At 45.1% G+C, this 27832-nt stretch overlaps 1 protein-coding gene and 1 long non-coding RNA gene across 6 annotated transcripts in view; one reads left to right on the forward strand and one right to left on the reverse strand.

The window, feature by feature from the left end:
- CA12 (carbonic anhydrase 12) overlaps positions 1 to 12342 on the reverse strand; it is a 51572-nt gene extending 39230 nt beyond the window's left edge. For all 5 annotated transcript variants that reach the window (XM_090270733.1, XM_090270732.1, XM_090270731.1 and 2 more), the window contains exons 1-2: positions 12123 to 12342; positions 7120 to 7140 (exon numbers count right to left, since the gene is read on the reverse strand). In XM_090270733.1, coding sequence (XP_090126859.1) covers positions 7120 to 7140; positions 12123 to 12207 — 106 coding nt within the window. In that variant the 5' untranslated portion in view covers positions 12208 to 12342. The remainder of the gene's footprint in view (positions 1 to 7119; positions 7141 to 12122) is intronic.
- The window catches only part of LOC150016607 (uncharacterized), a 35126-nt gene continuing 10731 nt past the window's right edge, over positions 3438 to 27832 (forward strand). Inside the window, exons 1-2 of the long non-coding RNA XR_016509801.1 lie at positions 3438 to 3797; positions 6330 to 6388. This is a non-coding gene — a long non-coding RNA (uncharacterized LOC150016607). The remainder of the gene's footprint in view (positions 3798 to 6329; positions 6389 to 27832) is intronic.

The following is a 27832-nucleotide window of genomic DNA, read 5'->3' on the forward strand; positions in this document are numbered from 1 at the left end:
AAAATATTAAAAAATAGCACCTAAATTACTTTGTTTAGAAATACTTGTAATACTGATCAAACACCATCAAAAAGTGAACTGATTGAAAATTGGAAAAAGTCATAAGTTATAGCTCAAAATCAAATATTTCCCATCATTCCTATATGCTACATTGGATAGTATGCAAACTAGCCATTATTTTTACACTTTTTTTGCCACCACTGTTTTCACTATTTAACTGTTGAAATTAATCATTCCAGCTCCTTTTTTGGGTGTTCTTAGCATCTTACAGGGTGCTCCTCAGGAGTGTTTGTGAGACAACTACCATATTTTCAGGCTTCTAGATGTCACTGATGATATATCCCAATTTCAGAGATGCTAAAATGTAGTAAAAGTATGTATCTGTGTATCGGTGAGATATGGTCTTTGTCTGCAGCAGGTGCTCTCTTTCTTGACCACATGGCATGGCCGCTGGAAGAGCCTGCCTGTGCTCCTGGCTCCACAATGGTGCTGCATCCTTCATGCCTGAGGCTTCCGCTGCAGAAGGAGGCAGTAACAGACCAAGAAAGAGGCCCCTGGTCCCTCCAAGGAGACTAAAACAATCTCTGATCCATTCTCTTTCTCTTAGGTACCTTTGTGGAGCTGCCTTCACACACTTTCTTTGAATTCAGCCTCTTGGCTTTAAGCCTTTCCTCTGAGCTGGTTTACTGCATGGGTCTCTCTCTCTCTCTCTCTCTCTCTGACTCTCTCTCTCTCTCTCTCTCTCTGACTCTCTGTCTCTCTCTGTCTCTCTGTCTCTCTCTCTCTCCTGGGGAGGGGCTGCCAAGGGCATTAACTGGTTCCGGGAGGGCTGTGCCCTGCCCTCTCCTGACTGCCAGACTAGCAGGAAGCAGAAAGGGCAAGTTTGAGCACAGCCAGAGGCTTGGCAGGGCTGGCTCCGAGTCCCAAATCCAGCTCTCACCCTGAGGAGGTTCTGGGGCTTCACTCTGCCTCGGGTAGGTGAGGGTCCGTCATTGGGCTGGGATTACGCAGCTCAGAGCCCCAGGTTTCTTCCCATGTTCAGGCTCAGCCCAGAGGCTCAGCTGTGAGTGGGGCCCAGTGGCTGTGGGCTGGATGGGGAGGCCGGGGATTTAGCCTCCTCTCCCCTGACTTCCAGTGCTTGGCAGGGGTGGCCATGGCTATGGAACCAGATATCCGGTCCCTAGAGGCCAGAAAAGCACCAGGGAGATTAGATCCAACTTGACCCTGGTCGGAAGGACAAGGCTAGAAAGAACATTCTGGCTTGTGATGCCCTTGTGGGGCTTAGAGCCCTTGTGTTTTCGTTCAGTCCCTCCTCTGCTCACAAAGGAATGCCCTTTGATTGTTCAGACTATAAAAGGAGTACCTCCTTGTACCTCCTTTTACCTCCCTGTTGTTAAAAACTCAGGCAATTCAAAAAATCAGAGAAACAGATCCTTTCTAACAAAACTAATGTTCGGTATTATAGAGTTGACAAGGCATTTTCCTCGTTTTAACCAATATAATTCTACCATAACTCTGTGAGGTAAAGGGAAAGAAAATGATGATGTTTTACTGATTGCTTACAATGCCCCAGTCACTGATAGCCTCTTTCTATGTTAACATTGTCTATAGGTTTTGTGACTTTAAGCAAAATATAACCAACTTTACCATAAGCTAATTGATATAAACAAGTTGAGTTCCTAAGGCATCTTATTCTACATATATTTTTTATTTAATCCTCACAACTTTATGAGGGAGTTGGTTCTCAAACTTGAGTGAGCATCAGAATCCCGTGGTGGCCTTGGTTTTTATTTATAGGTAGATCTGGGATGGGAAGAGAATTTGCATTTCTAACAGTCACACATACTGCTTTCACTGCTGCTGAAGAACAGGAAATGAAGAGCTTGGCTTTTTTTCCTCCCAGCCTCTTTCCCTGTGTTTCGCATCTAATTCTTAGTGTTTGGGAAGGGGCATCTGGAGCCCCAGATGATGCTGTTGCTGGTCTGGGGACCGCACTTTGAGAACCATTGAGGTAGGTGCTATTACTCCAACCGAGATTCAGAGAGGTTAAATTACTTTCCTAAGGTCATCCAGCCAGAAAGTGACCTAAGCAGATATGCCCACGGACGTCTGCCTGGTTTGAGGCTCTGTACACTTTTCACTTCTTCCTCCTGCTTTTCTGCCTCACCCAGCCCCTCCCTCCCCCTGCCCCTCCACCCCACCGACTCTATAGCTGCCTTTAGAACTAACGTTAGCTTTCCTTTTTACCTAGCCGGTCAGGCCAGCTGAATGCAGGCATTTGGGCAGCTACAGGCCAAGGTCCTCCAGGACATACAAGCCTCAGTGCTGCAACTTAGGGAAGATGAGAAACAGTTACCAGTTGATGAATCATTACCACATCTAATCAGATGCGGGTTATCACAACTTCCATGAGAACTAAGCGGAACCATAGCTCACAGTTAATAAATGGAAGTTTGCTGGATTGCCAGTCTCAAGGGTAAAACACATCCTGGCCTTTCTTGCTCTCTCTCCTGAGAGTGCAGGGTGCCTCTCCTCATTCACCTTCAGGAGGGTAGCTAGACTGGGAGAGAAGTCGCTGGGGTGCTTTACTGGCTGAACATCTCTACCTTTGGGAAAAAACAGGTGCTCTTCTTAACTCAATCAGCCTTTTAATTGCACGCGCTCCCTTACCGCCATTTTGAGCCCTCCTTTAGCTCTCACTTAGTCTGCTCTTCATACTGCCTTCATCACTAATAAAGGATAGAAAGGAAAGAAGTTTTCCTCCTGGCCTCCTCCCATGTGTGCCATGCCTGGTTCTCAGAGTTCAGAAGGGCTTGGAAGGCTGTCCTGAGTCCCAGGGCAAAAGGTCATTTATAGCAATTTAATATTCCAGCAGATTCAGGACAGAAGGTGGGTGGAGGCGAAAGGCGGGAGCCTGCGGCTGGCACTCCCGGCCAGGCCACCCTCTTTGCAGAGTGCCCTGCAGGAGGAGGGCGGACAGGTGGCCGCCTTGCCCACCTCGCCCTGACCAGGGGAAACGTGGGACTCTCACCCTCTGGGAGGCGGGCTTGGCTCCCATTCCAGGTCCCATTTTCATCCCTTCTCCTTTGAAGGTTTAAGGGTCGTATTTTTCAAAACTCTCTAGCCAACAGTGGTATTTGTCGATTTCTGAACTAGCTCACATGTGAGGAGCACCAAAGTAAAGTCTAGCTCTCCTGAGGATGGAGCGGGTGCCCGTTCTCTGCTCACGTGATGTGTTCCCGGGTTGTTAGTTCCAACAGGCTCATTCTTTGTGGTTGCTCTGTTGTTTTGAACATACTGAGGGAATTTTTTTTTTTTTTCTTAAGAGAGGGCTAAAAAAGCTATCAGGGTAAGGATGACTCTCCCAGCCAGCTGGAATTTTTTAACTCTTTTATTGACTATAATACACATACAGAAAAGTGCCTGATCATAAGTGAACAGCCTGATGAACTTTTACATACTGCGCTGACCAGCACCTCTCCTGTGCCCCCTTCCTGCCACCTCTAGCCCTGGAAGTCACCCACGGACCTGACGTCTAGCAGCATAGACTGGCTTCAGCCAGCTGGAGTTTGTCCTCAACTCACAGGACAGCCGGACTCGTAGCTGCCCTTCAGTTCAGAGTGGGTGAAGCTACTGGGCTCAGCAGGACTCATTTGGGACTGAGTTCCAGCAGGCAGGGCCCAACTCAGCAGTTCTAAACCCAGCACATATCCAGCTGCTGCTTCAGCCACCCAGGAGGAGCGCACAGGGGACAGTTGGCCCCATCCTGGCTGTCAGATGGTCCTCCTGTCTCCAAGGTGAGCTTGTGAAAGGTCCGCCTGGTGACTCAGTGTGGAGGGAGATAGGGGCAGAGTTCTCTTTCCATGTGCTTCTAGAAGTCCTGCCATGCATTCCAGGCAGTGTGAGGTCCCTGGATTGGGATGACTCAGCAGCTTCTATGTGCAAAGTAGCTGAGGTCTATGCCCTTGGGAAAACTACGAGGCATTTGGTTGGATCTGCCCCGTTCAGTGCAGCTCTCACTGCTTGGAAAGTTTTTCCTCAGCACCTATGCCAGGTCTTCTGTCTACCTGTGTGCCTCTGAGCTCAGGTGCCAGCTGCCAGCCAGGACCTGTTTGCCTCCTCTGCTGTCCTCCATCCGTCTCCCTTCACTGGCCCCCACTGCAGGCTGATTCCATATCACATGTGCTCACTTGACTAATGAAAAGCCAGATTCGCCTTTGGGTTCACCCTCCACCCCATGCATGGCATGCGTCATTAGACTCTGCCCTCTGCTTCCTCAGCAAAGAGCTGCTTGAATTGGGGTAGGGTGGGGGCTGGGCAGAGGGACAGAGGGATGGCCAGAGCTAGTGGTCAGGAAGTGCTTCTAAACTAGCTGATATGGTCGGGCAGAAAAGCTCTCCTTCGGGAAATGCCATGTCACAACTAAGGGGCAGTAAGATTTTCCTCCCACACCTTCCTGACTCCACTCTCTGTAACTATCTCATCCTGCCCTGGCAGGGTGGGGGGCTGTCACACAGAGGCAGGGAGCCCTGGAGAGATACAGGTTGTGTCTCCACCGCACCTGGGAAGCCAGTAGAAGGGGGGCGGAGGCAAGTGTTCCCTGACTCAGGCTAGAAAGGTCTTAGGAACCATCTGGTCAGTGGTTCTTGAACAGAGTCACGTGGGAAGTGCATGAAACAGACAAATTTTTGAGATTCCCTTCCTTCCCCAGGTCCAGGCTAAGTCCCAGAAATCTGCACACTTCAAAAGCATTCCAGGTGCTTCTGACGTAGGTGACCCCAAGCCATAGTTGAAGGAACACTGATCAAGTCAACACCTTCCCACGGTCACAGACGGAGAGAAACCGAGTCCCAGAGGGCTCAAGGGCTAACTCGGAATCATATGGAACGAGGCGCAGGACCTGAGTCCCAACTTCTCTACATGCCTGCACTGCCCTTTCACGTCCCATACACTGCACCTGCCCAAGGAGCCCTGAGGCCTTGGCTCTGTCTGTCCTTCCTTCGTGGGGCCTCTTAACCCGCTCTTTCCTTCCCTCTTACTGCCATCACCATAAACTGGATGTTAAGTCCCAGAATAAGATTTTTACAAAGCAAATGCCTTGCCTCCTGCTTATCCTTCCTTCTCATCCCCCACCACCATGTTACTCTCCCTAAAACACAGGTTACTTCCTGCTCTGCCCCTCCATCTATGGGACAAAGAAAGAAGGGCCTGGCTTGGCCCTCCATGCCTCCCCTGTTTGACCCAACCTATCTTTTTGACCTCAGAGTCCATCACTCCCCTATAACTCCTTCTCCACATGACTTCCCTCAAATACCACCTTGTTTTTTCTTGCCTCCATTCACATGATGCCATCGTCATCTTGGCCAACATTACCTTGTCACACTGAATCTTCCCATCCTTCAAGGTCCAGCTGAGAGTGCCCCTCCTCCAGGAAGCCTTCCTTGACCATGTAGCCCTAGCATTCTTGTCCTCTGAACCATTTATTATCTTTTGTTATTACCTATTATATTCTGCCTTGAATTGTGAGCCTTAAGTAATTCCCAGCTACAGACCACAGCCTACCCTTCTAATTGCCTACCCACTTAGCAACAGTGCTTTGACATAATAAGAACATGAGGGATGTTAGTAATATTGGTGCCATACAATGCTAGAGCCAAGGAGACATTGGCCTGTAGGTAGCTGATTGATTAATTTGATGACTTTTCTATGCTTCCTGGGCTAACAAACATCTAAAGGCTAACTTTTGCAAAGCCAGATCTTGCTCTGGATTCTGCTTCCACTGTAGTAATCAACTTCCCTGCTTGTCACAACCCCTCCTATGCCCATGAGGCCAGCTCCACCCTCCTGCTCGTTACTACAAGCTATCCTGAAAATCCCTTATGACCCTGTTCCTAACATGACACTACAGTATCCTTCCCTTGTCCATGAAGGCTACATTCCAAGGCCTCCAGTAGATGCCTGAAATTAGTACATGTAATACCAAATCCTATATATACTATCTTTTTTCCTATGTATACATACCTATGATAAAGTTTAATTTATGAATTAGGCACAGTAAGAGATAAACAACAAAAATAAGAAAACAGAGCAATTATAGTATACTATATTAAAAGTTATGTAAATGTGGTCTTCCCCCTGCCACAACCAAGACAGCTCCTCAGTGACTAACAGGCGGGTAGCATATGCAGCGCGGATGTGCTGGACAAAAGGGATGATTCATGTCCTGGGCAGGAGGGAGTGGGACGGGTCAAGATTTCATCATACTATTCAGAATGGCGCGCAATTTAAAACCAACAAATTGTTTATTTCTGAAATTTGCCATTTAATAGTCTCAGACCGTGGTTGACCGTGGGTAACTGAAACCACAGAAAGAAGAACTGCAGATAAGGTAGGGGACCACTGTATTAATAATAATCCTGCATTTGCCAGTGGACCCAGGTGCTTGGCTTCCCCTTCCCCTCCAGCTGACGACCAAGTTTCCAATTCACTGCAACATATCAGCTAAGCTGATTTTAAGCTGTTTATCTTGCAGGCTTGCCAGCAGTGGGCAATGTCATTCTTGACCCAATCCCATGGCAACCCCATTGCACAACTGATGTCCCTCTGTCCCCAGTTAGGATAAGCATCCCTTTTTCACTAAGGATTGACCGACCATCTCCACTTCGTCTGTTGCTTGCTCACAGGAAGGGCAAAAAGGAGTTGATTCTAGAAACACTGACAGCTTAAGCCCTGGGGCCTGAGCCAACCTTTCAGAAAGAAGCCCTTTATTCTTTGTTCAGTGTAGGAAAAATGTCCTATGGAAGAGAGACGCTCTCTCTTGCCCGGGGCTCTTGTACTGTGGAAGTACCCTGGGCATCTTCACCCAGGAGGTTTGGTAGGAATCCTTGCAGGAATCTGGGAGCCTTAACACTATGACTCAGTTCATGGGCACAGAGCAGGCTCATGTGCTTGGAGAAAGTGCAGCATGCAACCTGTGTGGAGTGATTCTTAGGAGATGCCTTGTGCCCTTGTAACAAAATCAGAACGGCTGTCCTCCACCCCCGAAAAGGGTCTCCACATTTCCGCTTTCCTGTGAAACACAGCCATCTCCTCATACAAATATTTAAGATCTCTACTTACCAAAATAGGTCCAGTTGGGTCCTGCAAAGAATAAAACAAAGCAAGTAAGTACAATTGAGCTTGAAGAAGTTAGAGAAAAACACTAAGCTTACTGTGAAATAGGTAAGACTGAAAAGGAGGTAGACGGCCAGAACTTAAAACTGTTCCAGGGTCTGGGTCAGAACAACTGCTGCTCAGAGCACCTGTGCTCACGAAGGAGGCTCAAGGCAGCGAATTCGTGCAGGGTGCGTGGGTTAGGGAGGAGCCTTTTGGAGTAGAAGCCTCCCCAGACATCTTAAAGAAGCCAAATTTTATTAGCTCAATAGGTAATAAATTCACAAGGCTCAAAACTCCAAAGCGGCTGAAGGGTACACAGTAGGAGCGCTTCCTCCTGCTGGATCTCCCTGCCTCCACAGAGATGGCCAATTTCCTCAGCTGAGAGACCCTTCACTGTCTGACTGCACACACTTATGTAATTGTATCCCCACCCCCTCTTTTTCTTTTTCCACACAAATTATTGGCATGTTGGAAACACTGTTTTGCATCTTGCTTTTCCCCACTTAACAACATATCTTGGCCCTGGCTGGGGTGGCTCAGTGGACTGAGTGCCGGCCTGTGGACCAAAATGTTGCCTGTTCGATTCCCGGTCAGGGCACGTGCCTGGGTTGCGGGCCATCTCTCACACATTGATGTTTCTCTCCCTCTCTTTCTCCCTCCCTTCCCCTCTCTCTGAAAATAAATAAGATCTTTAAAGGCAACAACACATATCCTGGAGAACAGTTCACATAAGGAGGAGAACACTAATCTCAAAGGAAAGTTTTCCTTTGGGGAAGCTGCCACCCGCACCCGAGTTCGACTTGCAGGGCTGGTAGAAATGTGTAGGAAAAGTTCTGCCAGGAAGATGATAGAAGTCACCCCCCGCTTCCCACCCCACACTCTGCACATGTGGACGTCCTTCGTTCCGACATCAAAACATATTTTTTAAAAAGTTGTTTCAGAGCTGTGCCCTCATTACCCTGCCTGACACCTCCCTCTTCACCTCCAGAAGGAGAACTGAGACCCCGAATTGAGACTAGGGTGTCTGGGGGACACATCACATGAGGGGGCTAACTGTTCAACGCCTAAGTCCCTCTCTCCAAGCCTTTCCCAATGTCCCTGTGTTCGTGGCCCACAGGGTACAGCGGAAAGAGGAAGCCTCCCTTGGGAAGGGGATGTGAGAGGCTTCAGTTTTATTGTAAAACTGAACAGGTCACTTGTCACAACTGGGCATTTCCTACTTAAGCCAATAGTGGTTTTTTAAAGCTAAAAGAGGACTTTGCTTTTTTTTTTTTTTTTTTAAAGCTGGTTTAATCACATATTTCTGTTATTGTTTCATTTCTTTGCTTCATACTTTAATTATTTAATTCTCAATGTTAATTGGTAATTTTATCAAAATACATGTGCACATGGTTTAAAAAGTCAGGTGGTTCTACAAGACTTTTTATTTTTATTTTTTAAATATTTGGTCCCCTGACACTCCTGGTCATTTTCCTGCTTCCTTGGGGCACCCACTTTGAATACTCTTTACTTAATTCTTTTGGTATTAGCTCCATGTCACTATAAAGCATGCCTCTCTACTGCTCTTTCATGATTTGTTTAGGTTTAGGCATTTATTGACATCCCACCCTAAGTTCCCACAAACGTAAGGAAACTTTGAGTCTCCTCCTCAGTCTTTGAGAGGTGGGGGAGTCCAGACCGTTCAAAGTATCTGATGTGTATTATGGACTTTTTCCTCATAAAAATGCCCATAAACTTCGACACACAAAAGTTCAGGTACAGTTCACTGGAGGAGGTCCACAGAACCCCAGAAACCTGCTATGGACCCCGCAGGAGTTAAGCATCCCAAGATTGACCTCCCCTGAATCAGCAGTTAGATGAAGGCATTCAGAACCATGGGCGAACCAAGTTTGTATGGGACCCCAAGTTTACACTAGCCCCTTCACTGAAACAACAGCAAAAAGGAAAAAGCAAGCCTTGCCTTTGAACTAAGCTCCAGAGGACATCAAACCTCTTCCCTGAACATTTTCCTTCAGCATTTTGTTTACGGGGTTCACTATGAAAATATAATCATGGATTTCAGACAGAGAAGCCAGATTATATCCACTTAGCCAGGCAGAGCACTTGGAAGCTGGGGTGTAAAGTTTCACAAGTAACAGGAGTTCATCCCCCACTGCTCCCGTGGAGAGACACAGGCCACTCTGGGGATCCTGGAGGCCACCGGAAAACCAGCCGCTGCCTCTGGCCTGCTTCGGCCAGAGGGTTTATCTGTATTTCCCCCACGTTAAATCATACCCCCAACATCCTGCATCTTCTGCTCTACTCCCCAAAGCTTGCTAAGCTGAGGTTCCTCCTGCTATTGTAGTGTTCCTCCTCAGAGCAGGCATCAGCATAATACTCTGGGAAGCTCAGGGACAAAGGCTGTAGAGTGGACATCCAAGGGCAGTGTCACTACCAGGAAGGGTTTGCAGGAAGGTGGTGACACAGGACCAGAGATTGTTCTTGAAAAGCAGCAGCATCCAGAGCAACCTTTCCTGCCCTCCTCTCTCTGAGCAAGCCAGACTGGTCCTCAAGACTTGCCACTTCGGGTATAAATGGCAGTGTCCGGAGGGGCGGGAGGCTGGGGTAAGGAAGCAGCGTCAAATGTAAAACAGACAACACAAGGGAGGGTGCCCTGAGTCAGGAGATTCATCAGGGAAGGTCAGGCCCCAGCCTTGTTCACCTTCACCTCAGAACTGACCTCAGGCAGGTTTTAAGAGGTGGTGTGTGTGTGCTTGCTTTATTTGGAACTGGTACCTCCTGATTCCCCGCCTTAACTTTAGGGTCAGGATTCTAAATAGGACAAAACTGACCCAAGGCTGCTGCAGTTATACCATGGTGGCTTCCCAAGGGAGTAGGCCCTGAGGGGAACTGTTTCCTTCTCAAGAAGATCAGGGACTTGGGAGGCCGAGCCTGTTAGAACCTGCAGGCCCAGTGTGTATTGGGCAAGGAGAATGCCCCAGGTGCTCGCCAAGGAAGTGATATTTACAAAAATCCAAGTCAGGGGGTCAGGGCCCTGCCTGCTTCCTGCCCTGGGTGCTAGAAGCTTCCCTGAGTTCTTGAGAATGCGCAGCTTTCCACACCGGGTTCAGATAGTGCAGGCTCTGCAGAATTCATTGAAAAGTTCCCCCACAGCAACTAAGAAATCCAAGGTTTCCTCCAGGAGACACTGACTTCACCTTATTGTGCTCCCTCCCTCCATGACCCCAGTGGTTTTCAGACACTCACCAGTGCCAACTGCTGGAAATGTAAATGCTCCAGGCAGAGGGCAGACCACCCTTTCACCACATCACCCAACTTAACCCTCCACCCCAACCTGGACTTAATACCAATACTCTACACCTCAGTGATTTGGCTCTGACCTTGTCCCCAGGGTAGGCAGACAGGCTATTCAGTGTGGGGTGAAAGTGGAGGTTTTACTGCAAGCTTCCCCCAACGCTAACTTGGAAAATGGGGGCGGGGGGGGGGGCAAAGGAGAGAACAGGAAGGAGGAGGAAGGGCAAAGAGGCAGGGCAGGGGAGGATGGGGAGGGAAAGGGGGCAGGGAAAGAACAAGCTGGGAGGGGAGGAGGAGCTGTCCCGAGAGTGAGGGGTGTAGCAGGCACTCAGGAAACAGAGCCAATGAACCGCTGTTTCTCTCTCTTGTCTTAGAAAAGCTTGGAACTAACAGGGAGATGTCTAGTGAAACTTCAGGTCTCAGTGCAGCTTCCTCTAGAGGGGAATATACATCAAAGTTTGCAGTTTTAAAAATTAATTTCCATTTATATGTAATTCCTTTATCCTACCTACCTTCTGTTTTTCCCTGAAGATAATATCGAGCATATCTTGCCAACCAGTGGACTGGAACTGAATTCAGAGTAATACCAAAGCTGCTGACAGCCCAGCTCCCCACTTCCCCCTGCCTTGCCACGCAGGCGTGATGACCTCCAAGAAAAAAGGGGGCTCCAGGCTTTCATGCTGCTGGACAGGACCGATTTCCCACCACCACTGCCCAGCCAGGGAGTATAGATTTTCAGCCATTACGGGTCACTTTGGGTTCTTCTACAACTATTTCAACTTAACCTGGGTCCAGGGATTACAGCACTCACAAATGTCTCTACAACTTGAGGCAAACTGTCAAGGGCAGGAGCCACCATCAGTTACCCAGGACATGTCCACAAAAGTCACCATTTACTCTCAGAAAAGCACTCACTCAGCTGTTCAAGAGGCAGGCAGCCTCCTCTTCTTACAAAGGATTGACTAGCCTGCCTTGGCTGCTCAGTGGTACTGCACGGGCCTGAGCCGACAGCAGGGTCCACTCACCACCTCCTGCCACCTCCCTCCGCACACTCAGCCTCCAGCCCTTTGGGGTTAAGGGCCCTAATTACACTCAGAAACAAGGTGTGCATGCTCATCTGAGTGAGCACACACACGTATGTTCGGGATAGTAGAGCTCTTCTAGAGAAAAACAATGATTAAGGATGGGAACCCTTTGACTTGCAGGTAAAACTTAGTGGTCAAGAGTCGCTCCGCCAAAGTAGAGCGCGCACCGCAAGTCCGGAGGGTTCTGCACTGGAGCGTCGGAAAACCCTGGCAGTGACACTGCTCAGCATGCCTGTCCCTTCACTACCCGCACGTGAATTGGAGCACGATATTAACATTTCACATTCTCGTTCCCCCACCCCAGTGAGCAAGTTCCCAAGCAACCCCTCCAGAACTGCGGGTGCTCAGAGAACACACAAACATATTCTAATATGAAGACGATGCGTTTCCCACAACCACAGCGGGTTGTGCGTTCCAAAGGAAAACGGAGCATCCCTTCTAAAAACGTGCAATCTGATACTAGGCATGTCCTTCCCTGCTTCCCCTCAAATGATTTTACTTCATCATTAAAGAGCCCCGCAGGAAATCCTTCCGTTCAGGTGTTTTCTGAGCGCTCCAGGACTGTTAGGAAACAGGCAGAAACTTTACCATTGAGCGGGGCTGGGCTGGAAGGCTGTTCCTTTAAGATCACGAGCAGGAGGATGGCCGCAGCACACAGGCTGCGGTGTGGCATCTTCGGGGGTGGCTCCTGCGGGGCAGGCGCGGGCTGCCTTGGGCTCAGATTCGTTCTCAATCTGGTCACAGAGCTGGGGCCAGTGGGGCGCAACGGGATGTGACCGGGTGCGCGCGCAGCACAGGCGCCGGGACCAGCACTTCAGTTCTTTGCGCTCCAGGCTCCCGGCGGGTTGCTTTTATGCAGGGACTCAGCCTCATGATGTCATCGCGCGGAGGGGAAGGACGCCCTGCCTACAGGAGGTCTGGCGCCCAGTTCCCAGGTGAGGTGCATCCTGACTGCAGCCACACTCTGTGGGGCAGTGGCTCGGGCTCTCCTCTGGAACGTGATTGACCTGGAAACCCAGTTTTCCGTGAGAGCAACGTGTAGGCGTGGGTGAGATCAGCCCCATGGGGAAGAGAAGACTCCAGTGGCCTTGGCCTCTCACTGCCCTTGATGAGAAGCCCCCTAAGTACAATGCCTTGTGGACAAGAGCCTCCTTCGGGGCCCCAGGGATGTACCTGCCTAGACTAGGCACACAATAGGGACTACACAAGACAGCAGAGGGGCTGCATTCAAATTCAGAATTTCTGTGGATTATGAAGTGTATCCTGATAAGGTCTTATCTTTGAAATTTAGATGCAAAGAAATGAATTAAGACGAGATAAATAGCCCAGTGGGGTACAAGTGAACAGCTTCACTAAGCAATTAGATTTTCCCCTCCTATTAGGTAAGTAGACAAGGTTCATGCTGGTTCATAACATCCATTCATTCTCTAGGAAGTGGGGACGGGTCACTTCTCTGGGTAGCAAGAAAGGGATTTATGTCATTTATTGAGCACCTAGTATGTGTCAAGCACTGTACTAGATCTAAATGAGTGTCTGAGTACTGTTTCCAGTGCATATTATCATCACCTGTTCCTCATTCCCACCCACTTCTCTCACATATCGATATTCATGTAAATGTGTATACATACATCTAGTCATATACATGTGGTTCTGATCCCCTTTGCATGTAGTCCATGTTCAGAGGTTAAGTCAAAGGTCTAATTAACCTGCTTTCCCCAATACTCCCCAAATACTCCTGCTGCTGTTACTGTGACTTGCTGTTCTCACTGCCCCTGTCGTTAGTGTGTCGGCTTCCCTGCGCCCTCCGAGAGCCTCTGCACTGCTCAGTCTCCTTCCCACTCTGACCCAGCCTGTTCTCTTGGCTTCCTGCTGCCTACAGACATTGTTCAGGCCACATGATCTGCTGACAGGTGCCCACCTCGATCCCTGGTACATGACCCCTAGTTTTGCGACCTGGTCTGTCTTGCCCTCATCTCTTGGCCACGGAGGCCTGACCAGCCCTTACTTCTCTCAGGTCTGTCCTGACCCTCAGCCTAAGTGGACTCTCAGGCCAGCCTTAGGGACCAGTGAAGTGTCTTCTCTGTCATAGTTTTGGAGGGACTGAGCAACTTCTCTGCTGAGGGTCACTGGGAAGCACATACCCCCCGTATTTCAAGGGCTGCAACTGTTCTGTCCCTATCAGCTCAGCTATTGTCTCAGTTAATAAAGGGCTTTGAGGTCTTGTTAAGGAAGTAGTTACAAAAACAATCTTGTTACAGCCACTTCCAGACCACAGTAGACTTAGGGATGACCTTTCCTGCCTGCAACTCCTGGTAAAGAGCCTTGTGTGAGTTTGAGTGGTGAGTGAGCATTTCCCTTGTGGTTCTTAAGACATTCGTGTGTCTGATCTGTCATCAAGGGCTTTAGAAGATGAAAGCGTTAGAGGAGCACAACAGGGGGGAGCCGTTGCAGTGCAGAGATGCATACACTGAACCCACGGGGGTGAATCGCTCGTCCCACATCTCAAGGCTAGTTACAGGTAAGCCAGGCTGTGCATGTACATTTTGCTTCTCCCACTCCAGATGTGTTCCCATTATGTCTGGCTAAAAATTAAGTTTAACTTTTCCTCGAACATACATCTCTAAGTGTTCTCCAGGGATCCCCAGAGATGGAGTGGTTTTTTAAAAATGGCTTGGATTTAAGGGAACAGTAAGGAAAACTGTGAACTGGGTTTGATGGAAAGAAAAGGAGAGGACTGGAATGTTTAATGCATGTCTAAATCAGAGATGTGTTTAATGAGGAAGAATGGATAGCAATTAAAAGAGAATTGGGACTATAAACTGAGACTCACTGCTCTAATTGCTTTGGATGATTTTTTTAAAAAATCTTAGAGGTAGGGGAGCAAAGGGGAAAAGCAAACAGAAATGCATGAAGTGACCAAATTTCCAAAGTATTGATGCTGAATGTCAAGGTCACCCCTTCCCCTAATAAACAGCACACAGCTAACCAGCTTAAGTCTCAGCTCTGGCAACTTTACCTGCCAATGGCTTCACCCGAGGCTTGTGTGGCTGAACATGTACCAACTTCTGTACCATCATCAGATGGAGCTGTTATCAGTCAATAAATAACCATTAGTCGATGGATTAGCATGGAAAATAGACCGTCAGCACCCAAAATGAGGCAGTTGGCCACCAAACGACACACCCAGACAGAAGGCTCCAGGGAACAGAGCTCCTCTAAAATGCGACCATCTGATTGGAAGAATTAATATTATTAAAATGTCCATCCTACCCAAAGCAATCCAGAGATTCAATGCATTCCCTATCAAAATTCCAATGGCATTTTTCGCAGAAATAGAACAAACAATCTAAGATTTGTGTGGAAACACAAAAGACCTTGAGTAACCAAAGCAATCTTGAGAATGAAAAACAAAGCCTTGACTTCAAACTATATTACAAAGCTACAGTAAGCAAAACAGTATTTTATTGAATTCAAAACAGACACAAAGATCAATGGAACAGAATAGAGATCACAGAAATAAACCCACACATATATAGTTAATTGATTTATGACAAAGTGGGCAAGAATATACAATGAAGGAGATCAAGAGGTACAAATTCACAATGATAAAATTAGTCATGGGGATGAAATGTATAGCATGGTGACTATAGTCAATAACATTGTAGTGTATACTTGAAAGTTGCCAAGAAAGTAAATCCTGAAAGTTCTCATCATAAGGGAAAAATATTCTTTTGTGCATTTGTATGGTAACAGGTGGTAATTAGGCCTATGGTGGTGATCACTTTGCAGTATGTGAAAATATTGAATCATATTGTACACCTATAATTAATATTTTATATGTCAATTATACCTCAATTTTTAAAATGTCACCACCTGAATCGACATGAGGGCGAGGCTGATGAGTCAAAGGGCACAGGAGTGTGGGGGAAAAGAATGTGGGGTTTGGTGTCACAAGGTCTGGGCTGACGGGCCTGCCCACCACTTACTCGATGGCCTTGACAGTGGTGCAGCCTCTGAACTTCAATTTCCTCATCTGTAAAATACAGGTTGTAGTCCTGGCCCCCGGGTCACTAACAGAATTGCTATATGACTAGAATAAGATAAGGTGAGTGAAGACTTCTCTATTCATTCACGCCATCATTCACCCGCTATGTGCCAAACACTGTGCGAGTCATGGCCCTTGTTTTTGGCAAATGTACAAACATAATAATAATAATCTCATAAACAGCTGTATAATTATGATTGTAATAGGTGTGATAGAAGGTTGATGTATAACCAGGAGGAGCGCATTCTGTCCTGTGGCAGTGAGGGAAGACATCAGTGTGAGATTAGATTCTGTGACTTCAGGAAAACTTTGAAGGGCACAGCTAATACTGGAGCAGTTCTTCTTTCTCAGAATTGGTGCCATTTGGTAGTATTTGCCCAAATTGCTGACCTTTCCAGCATAAGGCTTAGAGTACAGATAATTTTATTTCTTGTTTTTTAAGCATATTTTATTGATTATATTGTTACAATAGTTCCAATCTTTTCCCCCTTGCTCCCCTCCGCCCAGCACCACCCCTCCCTCAGCAATCCCTTCCCCCCAAGTCCATGCCCATGGGTTGTACATACAAGCTCTCCTGCTTCACCCTTTCCTGTATTATTCTTTTTTAAAATTAATTAATTAGTTAATTAATTATTTTAACAATAAAAAATAACAATCTCTCCTTCTCAGACTTAAGACCCCTTATAATCTTATAAAGGACAATGGGTGAAGATCTCGAGCTCCTCTAGCTGCTTCAAGCTGGACATGGTCATTGTCCTACCTACCCTTGGGACCAGAAATCCCTAATAAGAGTGGGGGTGCAGAGGGGAGAGTGGCCTTCCCACATGGGGAAGGATCGTGCAGACTCCAGGTCAGTTGGCTGTCCCCGGACAATGGCGTGCTTGGTTTAATAGGCTGGCATCCTTGTTATATTCTAGGGGCAACAGGTTTGGCAACAGGGTTAAAAGACATCATTCAATCCATAACCACTCGATGATGAAAGGCAGGGATTAATTTTTCAATGTCCCACATTAGGGAAAAAAGGGGTTTCTTTGGAGGAAGGTGTGCCAGGTACATCTCACCTGTCCAAAATCCTTTTGCCCATTATACTTAGTTTGGGCTGAGGGAAATATTTTAGGTTTCTGCCCTCTCAGACCTCTGGGCCCTTTCTGTCCCAACCATTAGGATAGAAAAGAGAATTCAGTTTTAAAGTGAAGCCCACAGACCACCCCATTCTTCACCAACCCAGCCACTTAGTTCAGCCAAACCATTGAGTCTCAGGAGGCAGCAATACAGACAGGATTAAGTGAGGCCTATACGTACAGACAATCACTCAGGTAATGAGATCATAGGCTTGTACCCTTTGAAAACAGAAAACACGTGTTAATTTATGCAACATAACCCCAAAACACGTCTCTAAATCTGTAAGACTATCTTATTGGGAAGACATCCAGTTGCAAGGCATTTGACATTCTTCTTGCCTATAAATTAAACATCTTTGATGATACCACAGACATAGTTTAACTTTCAAATGAAAACAAATTTTAGATGAAAAGATATTTTAAAGACAGCTGCACTACTTTATAGTCTACCACTGAGCATTGTGATTTTCCTTGAATCACGATTTTTATCCTTAAGATTACCCTCCTTGTCATTAAAGGGACTGCACTAAGTTCATTTTTAATTTATCCTGTTCATTTGCATAAACACAACAAGAGCAGCAAATGATCGCTTATGATCTTTAGTTCTGCTTTGCTGGAACTTACGCAAGGAACATTTAGGGTGACCTTTAGTCTGCCCTTCAGGGCACAGAAGCTGAGCCACGTTCCTGCCATTCAGCTTTGCCTGTAAACACCTGTCTTTTCCAAGTCCTTCAGGTTTTCCATTGTGCCTTCAGGTCCCTTCTAACCATCTTTCAGGAAAACAACCTTCATTCCTTCCCTGGAAAGATTGCCGAGGACCGCACAACCAACCAAGCAAGGTACCAGGCCTTTCTTCTTGTGGGCTTTTATTACCTTCGAAAGTCAATCCTAGTTCCTCAGGGCTTTTTGGTAACAACCAGAGCCCAAGCTAATTTTATTTCTTAAGGTAAGAATTAACTCTTCAAATAGTGCCAATCAATTGGGAATGTACCCGTGTATGGTGCTCAGGAAAGGACTGGTGGAAGGAGAACTGACATTTATTGAATACCTACTGTTTGCCTGACACTGTGCTCAGCACTTTCTTCTTACAGTCTGTGGGGACAGTGTTAGGTCTTCCCTCTTATAGATGAGGAATCTGAAGCTCAGAGAAGTCAAATCCTTTCCAGACACAAATTCATGAGGCTTTTGAGTGACAGGGGCTGAATTCTCAGCCAGATGATTCTCTGTCTCCACAGCTGTCCTAATAAATGCCTTAAATGTGGATGCCTCATCTCTGGATCCCACTGACACGTAGATTCTCCAGTTCTCTAGGTGCTGTGGTCAATTATCTGTTGACCAGGAGCACAATGTGGCAATTGCGTAACGCTCAGCACAGGACATGGCTGTGTCCTCCCCAAGCCCCGTGGGCTTACTGAGGGACCCTACACTCTGATCTGTGCAGAGAGCAGCCAGAATGTGACAGGGACCTGAGCCCACGGAGTTTTCATTCAACACAGCCCTTCAGTGAAGGAGATGGAGAATATGAGCCCAACTATATAGGTACGTGTTACATTAATGAAGTCTGCTTTGACCAAGGAAAGAGGGTGTGGAGCAAAGCATAGAGTGAGAACTGGAGGCAAGGGGAGAGGGGAAAAGGGAGAGAGGAGGACAGGAGAAGGAAGGAAAAGGCCAAGGGGTTTCCTTTGACTGGGCAGTGGCTGAGGGAATCTCTAGGCCAAGACTTGAATGGAACCACTGATCCATGTCTTTGAAAATAGTCAGTTTTGTAGCTTTATTCACAGCTCCTTCTGCTGCTGGGGCTTGGAGTCATAACCTCGGTGTGAACCCTGGCTACCCTGCTCAGTTTCAGGCAGATCAGTTGAAGGGCAATGTGACCTGCAGGAAAGAAGCCAGACTCACAGCTCTGCCAAGAGCCAGCTGGGCAGAGGCCCTTAACAGATCTCCTGTCCGGTTTATGCCTCAGTTTTCTGATCTGTTACATTGAAATAAGAACGTCTAACCTCACATAGGGTTGTTGGTATGGCATGAGACCATAGATGTGAACACACTTTGGAAAACAAAATAAAAGCACTTGACATATGTAAGTCAGATACTCCTAAGAGTGTGCTTGAAACAAAAGAAAGGAAGGCATACTGATCTCAGGTTTGGTTTACTAATCTAAAGAAATGAAAACTGGATTCTAACAAGGGACTGAAAGTTTTCACCCGGCCTCTGCCACCACTTACCTTGATTACTGGTGACTCTGTTCCAATTACTTGTCCACTGAATCCTTTAGCGGCTTCTTCTGTCGAGTAGGGAATAATGGCCTGTCGTCAGAACTTCTTTAAAGCACTCTGTGCAATTAACCAAAAAAAAAAAAAAAAAAAAAAGACAATAATTCAAAATTCTATGCACAGGGAAAGTTCTCATTTTAAGTAAAAATAAACCTTAGTGCAGTATGTTTTACCTTTCCAGGTAAATTATTCTGAAAACCATAGTTAGCTGACACCAAAACTGCTTAAGAGAGATCACTCAACTATAATAGCTTAAGGTCTCTCACAGCCTTCTCTCCTTTCATACCTGCTGGTTGGATCCACTCTCCTCTGACCTCAGGGATTTGGTCCAGATCCTGTTCTTCTCGTTCTTAGTCTGAAACACTATCATCTCTCACTCCTGTTTTTCAAACCAAAGTACAATCACAGACCACAATCTGGCAAGCTCACAGGTGCCAACCTAAAATGAATAGTCAGTGCTGTTATCAATACTGACAACTTCCACCCAGGGTTAGGGTGGCCATGTGGTGTAGGGCAAAGAGCTTTGGTGTCACGTGAACCTGGGTTTTGAAACTCAGCTCTACCACTCACTTCCTGTGTGACCTTGGGCAAGTAAGTCCCTTAACCTCTCTGAGTCTCAGTTTCCTACTTTTTAAAGAGTATGCATACCCCAAAGAGCAATAGGAAGAAATAAATATAGTAAACTAAGCATGTAAAGAACTTAGCACAGTGGCACATAATTAACACTATATAAAAGATAGTTCTCTGCTATCAAGAGGTCTTGACTGGCTGAAGAGGGACTATTTTACCCCATAGTTTCTAGTTTGGGTAACCCCACCAAAATCCATAAATACTAAGAGAAGAATTATGAGTGAAGATTTCTGCATATTGGTCTCTGGAAGAACACAGCCTTTTTCATAACAAACTGGTCTTCCTACTGAAGCAGTGAATGGTGATGCCTTCTAAACAAGTAGACTCAGAACAAGTTGACCACAGGAAATGTTTAATTCCTAGAGTCTCGAAGCTGGGAGGTATTCCTGAGCTCAGAGATGCCACGTACTATTGGAATAAGCTGTTAATTTCCTCTTGCTTAGATACTCTAATTCTCTAAAAATGTAGGAATGTAGAAGCTGATCCCTCATTTCAATTCCTTACAAAGAAAACTGGCAAGGAACCCCGAGTTGCCTGAATTTCAGTTTGCCTTCATCCCTACTGGTCATAGAGTACTGGAAGCACACAGTGTGATCCTTCAGTGGGAGTCTGCACACTGAGCTGGGCCACCTTGTTTCAGCTTCAGTGCCTGGCAAAGCTCAGGAGGCTGGAAGCCTGGTGCAGTTAACGTTGCTGGCTTTGTGGCATGGACAGGTGAAGACAATGGAGTTCCCAGCTGACCACTCAAGTTGATCTGCCTCTCTGGCCAGAGGCCAGCCCTGGCAAGGATCCAGCTTCTTTTCAAGTCCTGAGAAAGGGCTCAGGTATATCCGGGGACCAGCAGAGTAGGTGGGCAGGCAAGGCTTTGTAGTTCTCTTACCCAAGACAACACAGCCAGCGAATTAGAGATACTTCCTGAGGAAAGGCTGCATGGTGAGCCCACTGAGCAGAGAAAAGAAATCTTACCTAAGGAGCTAATTTCTTTATGCCAGCCCCACTCCTTATCCTTAAAGTAAGAGTTTGGGCTCATTTTCTAATGGAACAAATTATAACTAGACTACTTGTGTCTGTATCTCAGTTTTTTAAACACCAATATGATATTACATATTCCTTTTTACTTGACAAGATTTTGTGAATGATAAAAATGATGGCAAGAGGCCCTGACCAGGTGGCTCAGTCGGCTGGACTGTTGTGGGTTTGATCCCTGGTCAGGGCACGTACTTAGGTTATGGGTTCAATCCCCAGTCAGGACATGTATGGGAGGCAACCAATCAATTATTTCTCTCTCTCTCTCTCTCTGTTTCTCTCTTCCCTCATTTTTTTCTGAAATCAATAGACATATCTTTGGGTGACGATTAAAAAAAATAACAATGATGGCAAGACACAGTGAGAATTCTTCAAGGATGTTCACAGAATCAGAAAATCAGGGCCAAGAAATTTGGGCTCTCTCTTCAATTTCTCTTTCTCCTGGAGGATGGGGAAAGCAAAATGCCCCAAATACCCCAGTCATTCCATTTTTATAATAGAGACTGTGCCTTAATTCAGTGAGAATTTGTAAAATTCTTTTGTTTAGGGAGAACACCACAGTTCATAATTATGAAGTATATTGATGCTTGTAACTAGAGTTGCTTGTTTCGAGTGGGGGCATCAGGCCTGTCTGTGATAAGGATCCCTGGGCTCATGACATCTCTGAAAGAAAACACAAGTTCACACAGGCCCAGTTCATAGGAAAGAAATCAATTCAGAGATAGTAAGTAAGAGAAATCCCTTCATAGCTGCTCTCATGTAATTAGCTGTCAGCAGAGCAGGAAGAGAGCAGAGCAAAACTAGGAAAGGAACAGTGCTAACTTGTTACCCTTGTCCAGACAAAAAGGGAGGCGCAGGGAAGTGAAAGCTAACTTCTTGGTCTTCCACCTGGGACATGAGCAACGTGGTGGTTTCGTGAAGACTCAACAGGAAGTCTAATGCTGGGCAAAGCATGCCTGGTCAAGACTGGAAACAGAACTTTCACCATTAAACTAGAACAGGGAAACAGTTCAGCCAAGTAATTTTTATATACAAACTCATTTAAAGGGAATTTTTTAAAAGAAAAAGTTGCCCACTCATCCAGCCTACCTGACAATAACTTCATTCTTGCACATTCCATTCTTGTTCTAGTCCATGTCAACAAAAAATATTTACCTGGTTACTATTGAGTAAATATACCATATTTTGTACACTACTTAAAAAAAAAAACTAACCTTGGACCATAAGCACTGTTCAGCATTACTACATAGTATTAATTTTAACATTGATAACACCTTAACACAATGTCAAAAAGTCACAAAACCTGGGATGACTAGCAATTGAAAACAGAAGGTCAACTTTCTTGAGTGGTTTCCTCAAAAAGATCAGGAAACTCCTAGAAGAGTAACAAAGATACAATTTGACAGATCCAGATAAATATGACAATGGGTAGACATTGTCTGGGGTTTTCTTTTTAACAGCAAATCTGTTACAAATTAAAACACTCACACAAGTTAAATACTTTTTTTAAATTAAAAGACACAAATGTGTTCTTTATTAAGAGAAAGAAAAGAAATGCTAGACTACCTAGGAGAAGAGGGCATCATTAGCCAACAAAAGCAGCAGAGAGATCACAAACGGTGAGTGCCCAGAAAAGAGCTTGGACTCCAGGTGGTCCTTAGGGCCTCCGAGAAATCTAGTCCTGCGAACAGTGAACGGAAACTGGAGTGAGCTGTGTGTGAAAAAAACAACGCTGAGAGGCAAGAAATGGGGGCCGATGATAAGAGATGGGTTATTTAAAAACTTTAGTAGGAGCCTTGAAGGTTTGGAAAACTTGAGGCAAATGAGAATAAGCAGAGTTAGTGTTTCTGAAGTCAAGAGGGAATGTTCCAGAAGGAGAGGTGAAAAAGAAGAGGCCAAGAGGAGTCAGGAGAGAACCATTACAGGGCACGGTAGAGAAAATGGTTTGTAGTTTTGAAAACTTTTTATTATGGAAAACTTCCAAACACATATAAAAGAGTGTAGTTATAATGAACCACCATGTACCCATCACTCAGCTGCAACAATGATCACCTCACGACCAGCCTTGTTTTATCTGTGCCCCACCAACCATCACCCCTTCCCCCACGTTATTTTGAAAGAAATTGAAGACATCACATTATTTCAGAGATTCGCAGACTTTCATGTGCATCAGAATCCCCCGGAGGACTTGCGAGAACACAGATTGCTGAGCGCCCCCTCTCCAGGTTTCCCAGTCAGCAGGTCTGGAGTCGGGGTGAGAGTGTGTATTTCTAACCAGTCTCCAGATGACGCTGAGGTTTCAGATCCAGGAGTCACATTCTGAGAACCACTTTATTGTTTCATCTGTATATATTTCTCTTTTAAAAGGACTCTTTTATTTAAAACACAATCACAATGTTACCACCACTCACACTCTTCAATAATTCCTAAATATCACGTTTTCCCAATAGTCCTCTCGGTGGTCTTACTAGCCATCTGTTTGACATGGGCTCCAAACAAGGTCCATACTCTGCAATTGGTTAGACTCACTTAACCTATAGGTAGAGTTTGAAATAGAGCATGAGGAACAGTCTGAGCAGTAGCATAGAGATAGGCAGATGTGTTAGTGAAAAGAGCAGACTTTGGATTTGAATCCCTCTCTGCCACTTCGCTGAGAGCAGTCATCTAGTGCTCTGAGCCTCGCTTTCATTTGTAAAGTGAAGACAACAAGCCAATCTCATAGAATATTTATGGGAATTAGAGGAGAATTAAGCCTGTGGCGTGATATCTGACACACGGCAGGGATAAGGATCAGAAGACAGGGGTTTGTAGAAACTCTGTGATCTTGGGCAAGTACTTAACTTCTCTAAACCCCAGTTTCCTAATCAATAAAATGGAGATACTAATAGTACCTATTTTATAGGGTGGTGAAGGGGCTAATGGTATAAAACATCTTAAGCATAGTATCTAATATGCAATAAGCACTCAACTTTTTTGTTGTTATGAAAATGCCAATTATTAGGAGTACAATGAATGTCACCTCTCTTTCGCCCTGAATAGGAGGAATGCCTTCTTGGAATCTTGATTTTCAAAGTAATGGATTGGGAGATCCAACCTATGAATTTGTGTCTTTCCCACCTTACCTCTGTCTTAGTTTGGTTAAGGGCACCACCATCCTCCCAGCTGCCTGAGTTAGAAACTTCGGGGGTCCACGAGGACTCAACCCCACATTCAGTATATCATCTGTTATAAATGTTCCCACCTTCCAGGAACTTCTGGGATCCATTCCCAAAGGGAATGAAAGAACCTAACAGCTCCAGGTACAGAGAACTAGGTCCTTAATCAACAGTCATTCTTTGTTTTTATTTCTCTTGTCTCTGTTGTACTTCTGACCATTCTCCTCTCCCACCTGCACCACCCTGTCACTTCTCTGGCCTCTCCCGTCCTTGCTTCTCATTCTTCATCCACTCTGCAGAGTGACACACTTTCTCTCTGTTTCTCATCTTCTCCCCTTCCCTCTATCCCTTCTCTCTTCCTGACTGTAGCGCAGTGAATGGAGTTTAGGTCTCACTCATCATCTGTCTGAGCAAGGAGCTGCTCTGGTTTTGCTTTATTTTCACCCTCTTCATCCCTGTCACTCACTTCCATCCCCCTCCCTCCCATAGGTCTTCACTCTCATGTTTTCGATCATATGTTCTTAGATATGTATGTGCACTTATAAAATACATTATGTTATTTTTGTATGACTTCTATTTCTAAACTAGCTGCCACCTTTACATTTCCATTCCTCTAGCAACCACCCCTAACTCCCTGGGACCAAGTGTTACAGTGAGATGAATATCTTTGTTCATGATCCTTTAGGACCTATGCAAGTCTTTCTGAAGCATGTGCCCAGGAGTGGAATAGCTGAGTTATATTATCTATGCAGATTTGCTTTTACAACATACCACCAGGTTGTGCCTGAGACCTGCAGAACCCTGGGGACCTGGAGACCCTTCACTAAGAGACCTGACCAAACTCTAGCATGGCTTCCAGCAGCTGAAGGTCACATCCCTCCTTAAAATGCCTGCCTGGAAGATTTACTATTTGTTCTAGCCAACACCTGCTGATAGGCAGGTAGCCCCTGAACCCCCTCTTAGAACAATTACTTTAGGAAGCTTACGGTTAATTACCAGTCCTTTCTCTGGTCTTGGAAATGTGAATCAACCTCCCAAAACTGTTTCCCGGAGGACCTGAGAGGCTTCTCTTGGAAAAGTAAACATTCGGAGGGCGGGGGTAGGGGGCAACTCTGCTGTCCTGCCAGTCCCAGTGGGAGAATAAGGGCCTAGCTGGTGGGCGCTTTGCTTCAGCCTGAGCTACTTCCCCCTGTCCTAACGATGGGAGAAGTTTTGTTTCTCCTATGGATAAGCACCATTAACAAATCCAGGGGGCCTAGTCATGTGGACTAACCCCTCTAAACACCCCTCAGTGCCTTTTCCTTATCATACCTGAGCCTTTAAAATGTCTTTAGCCTTTTGTTTTGGGGAAGTTGAGTTCAGTTCACTCTGGACTCATTCTCCCTCTTGCAGTTGTTACTGAATGAAACCTGTTCTTGCGGCTTTAACTAGGGGCAGCGTTGTTTATCTTTGACATGCCCTAGGAGAGTTCTACCAGCCTACTCTCCAGCAGACCAGCAGAAGTTTCTGCTTCCCTACAACCTTGCCAGAGTTCGGTATCACTCCTGATTTTTGCCAGCTTCACCGGTAAAAAGATATCTTGCTTTTGTTTTAATTTCCACTTACCTAAAGACTAGTGGGGTTGGGCAAAACTAATGGGTTTTCTTGTGTGAGTTGTATATTCATAGCCTTTGCCCGTTTTTCTATTGGGTTCCCTGCCTTTTTCTGATGGATTTGTAGTACTTTCTTATATGTTCCAGGTAATAATCCCTTGCTGGTTTTGGAAGTCTCAAATGTTTTTTCTCAATTTCCTGTCAATTAATTTTGAAAATTGTATCATTATATTACCATTAATTTTTACATAGTTAAATTCATTAATTTTTTTGACCTATGGTTACACTTGTTAGGTCTTGTTTTAATTTTTTTTTAAGATTTTATTTATTTATTTTTAGAGAGAGGAGAAGGAGAAATAGAGAAGGAAAAACACCAAAGTGAGACAGAAATATCAGTCAGTTGCCTCTCATACACACCCTGACTGGGAACTGAACTTGCATCCCAGGCATGTGCTGGGAATTGAACCAGTGACCCTTTGCTTTGCGGGCCAATGCCCAGCTAACTGAGGCACACCACACTGGTCAGGGCATTAGGCTTGTTTTTTAAATTCTTTCCTAATTTTAAGATTATACATATGTTCTTCTATGTATATTTCTGTTTTTTGAGGGGTTACCGTTCACATTCATGTTTAATGCATGTGAAGTTCACCTCTGTTTATGGTGTTAGGTATCCAACTTAATTTTTCTCCATGTAGTGAGCTAGTTTTCCCTGCACTATCTCTTAAGCAGCCCACCCTCACCCCATCAATTTATGGTGACTTCTTTTCCATATGGCAGGTACGTTCACACCCACATAAATAAACACACACATGTACATTTCTGAGTACTTTCTGACCCCTTGTCTATGTGCTCGTTTCTGCATTAGTATCATAGTGTTTTAATATATACCATTGGAGTAGAGTGAGGCAAATCCTTTTTTCAAAATTGACTCAACTAATTATTGACTTTGGTTTTAATCTTCCATATACATTTTTTATAGTTTCATTGAAATGAAATTGATATACAGCAATGTATAAGTTTAAGATACAGCATAATGATTTGACTTACATCTATTGTGAGATGATTACCAGAAATAAGTTTAGCTAATATCCATCATCTTATATAGATTTTTAAAAAGAGAAAATTATTTTCATTGTGATAAAACTGTTAGGATCAGCTCTCTTAACAATTTTCATATATGCCATATATCAGTGTTAACTATAGTTATATTATACATTACATCCCTAGTATTTATGTTATAACTCGATGTTTGTACTTTTTGACCACCCTTATCTAATTTCCCCTCTTTCCATCTCTTTCATATAAATTTTTAAAGACACATTTTCATTCTGTCAAAAAAAGGTATTGGGTATATATTGAAATTGCCTTGAATTTTTAGATTAACTTTGGGGAGAACAGATACCTTTACATGTTAAGGAAACTTGTCCAACAATATGGCATATCTCTTTGCTTATTCACATATTATGTCCTATAATAGTTTTACATTTTTCTTCAAAACTTTATTTTGAACTTTTTATAAGTTAATTTTTAGGTACTTTGTAGTTTTGTTGCTCTTGTGAAAAGTATCTTATTTTCTATTTTATTTTCTGCTTGAATATTGCTGATGTAGAAGAATGCTGATTTTTGTAAGCAGATCTTGTTCCTGACAACCTACTTCTAAAGGTTTTTCTATTAATTCTGTGAGGTACTCTATGTAGATAATCAGATCACCTGTAAATAATGACAGTTTTGTTACTTCCTTTCTAATCCTTATACCTATTATTTCTTTTTCCTGTCTTATTACATTGGCCAAGACCTCCAATACTCTGTTGAGTTCCTGTTCTTGGAGTAAATGCAGATCTCCACACCTGTTTTCTCCTTCCTATGCCCAGGGGTTCAGCCTGCCCTAATGTAACCACAAGCTCCATCTCCTGCTGCTGCAGCACTGGTGATTGTCTTACAGTGGAGTCAGAGTAAGCCATAATCTGCCCATGAAAATGTGGGGGAGAAAAAGAGCCCAAGATAAAAGTTTCCCTACCTGTGGCATGTTTCCTCTTCACCTTATACTGCAGTCACATACACACAAACCCTGGGACCCAACGGTGTGCTGTCCCTCTAGAAGCTCCTCACAGTTATTACATTGGATACTGAGATCCACCAACTGCCTCCTTTCTGTGGTGCTCACAGGGCTGGGTTGTGGGAGATAGCCAGAAGCCTAAGATGGGCTGCCATTTTGTCAGGATCCAGAGGACAGAGTAACATTTCTAATATAATTAAAATCATGAGAATGCTTTAATCACAGGCCATTAGAGGCCCTCATTGTAACATTCAGGGTCTTGACAAGCTGGCTTCTCCTTCTTTTCCATTAACTACAACATAGCCCTCTCTCAAATCGCCCTGGTGATCTCCTTTTCCTGAACACACGGTGAACTTTAAACTTCACCTGTTTACCATACAGTTTCCTCTCCACAGAATTC

This window comes from Furipterus horrens, unplaced genomic scaffold, assembly GCF_987537825.1.
Source record: "Furipterus horrens unplaced genomic scaffold, mFurHor1.1.pri manual_scaffold_3, whole genome shotgun sequence".
In the NCBI taxonomy this organism is placed as follows: domain Eukaryota; kingdom Metazoa; phylum Chordata; class Mammalia; order Chiroptera; family Furipteridae; genus Furipterus; species Furipterus horrens.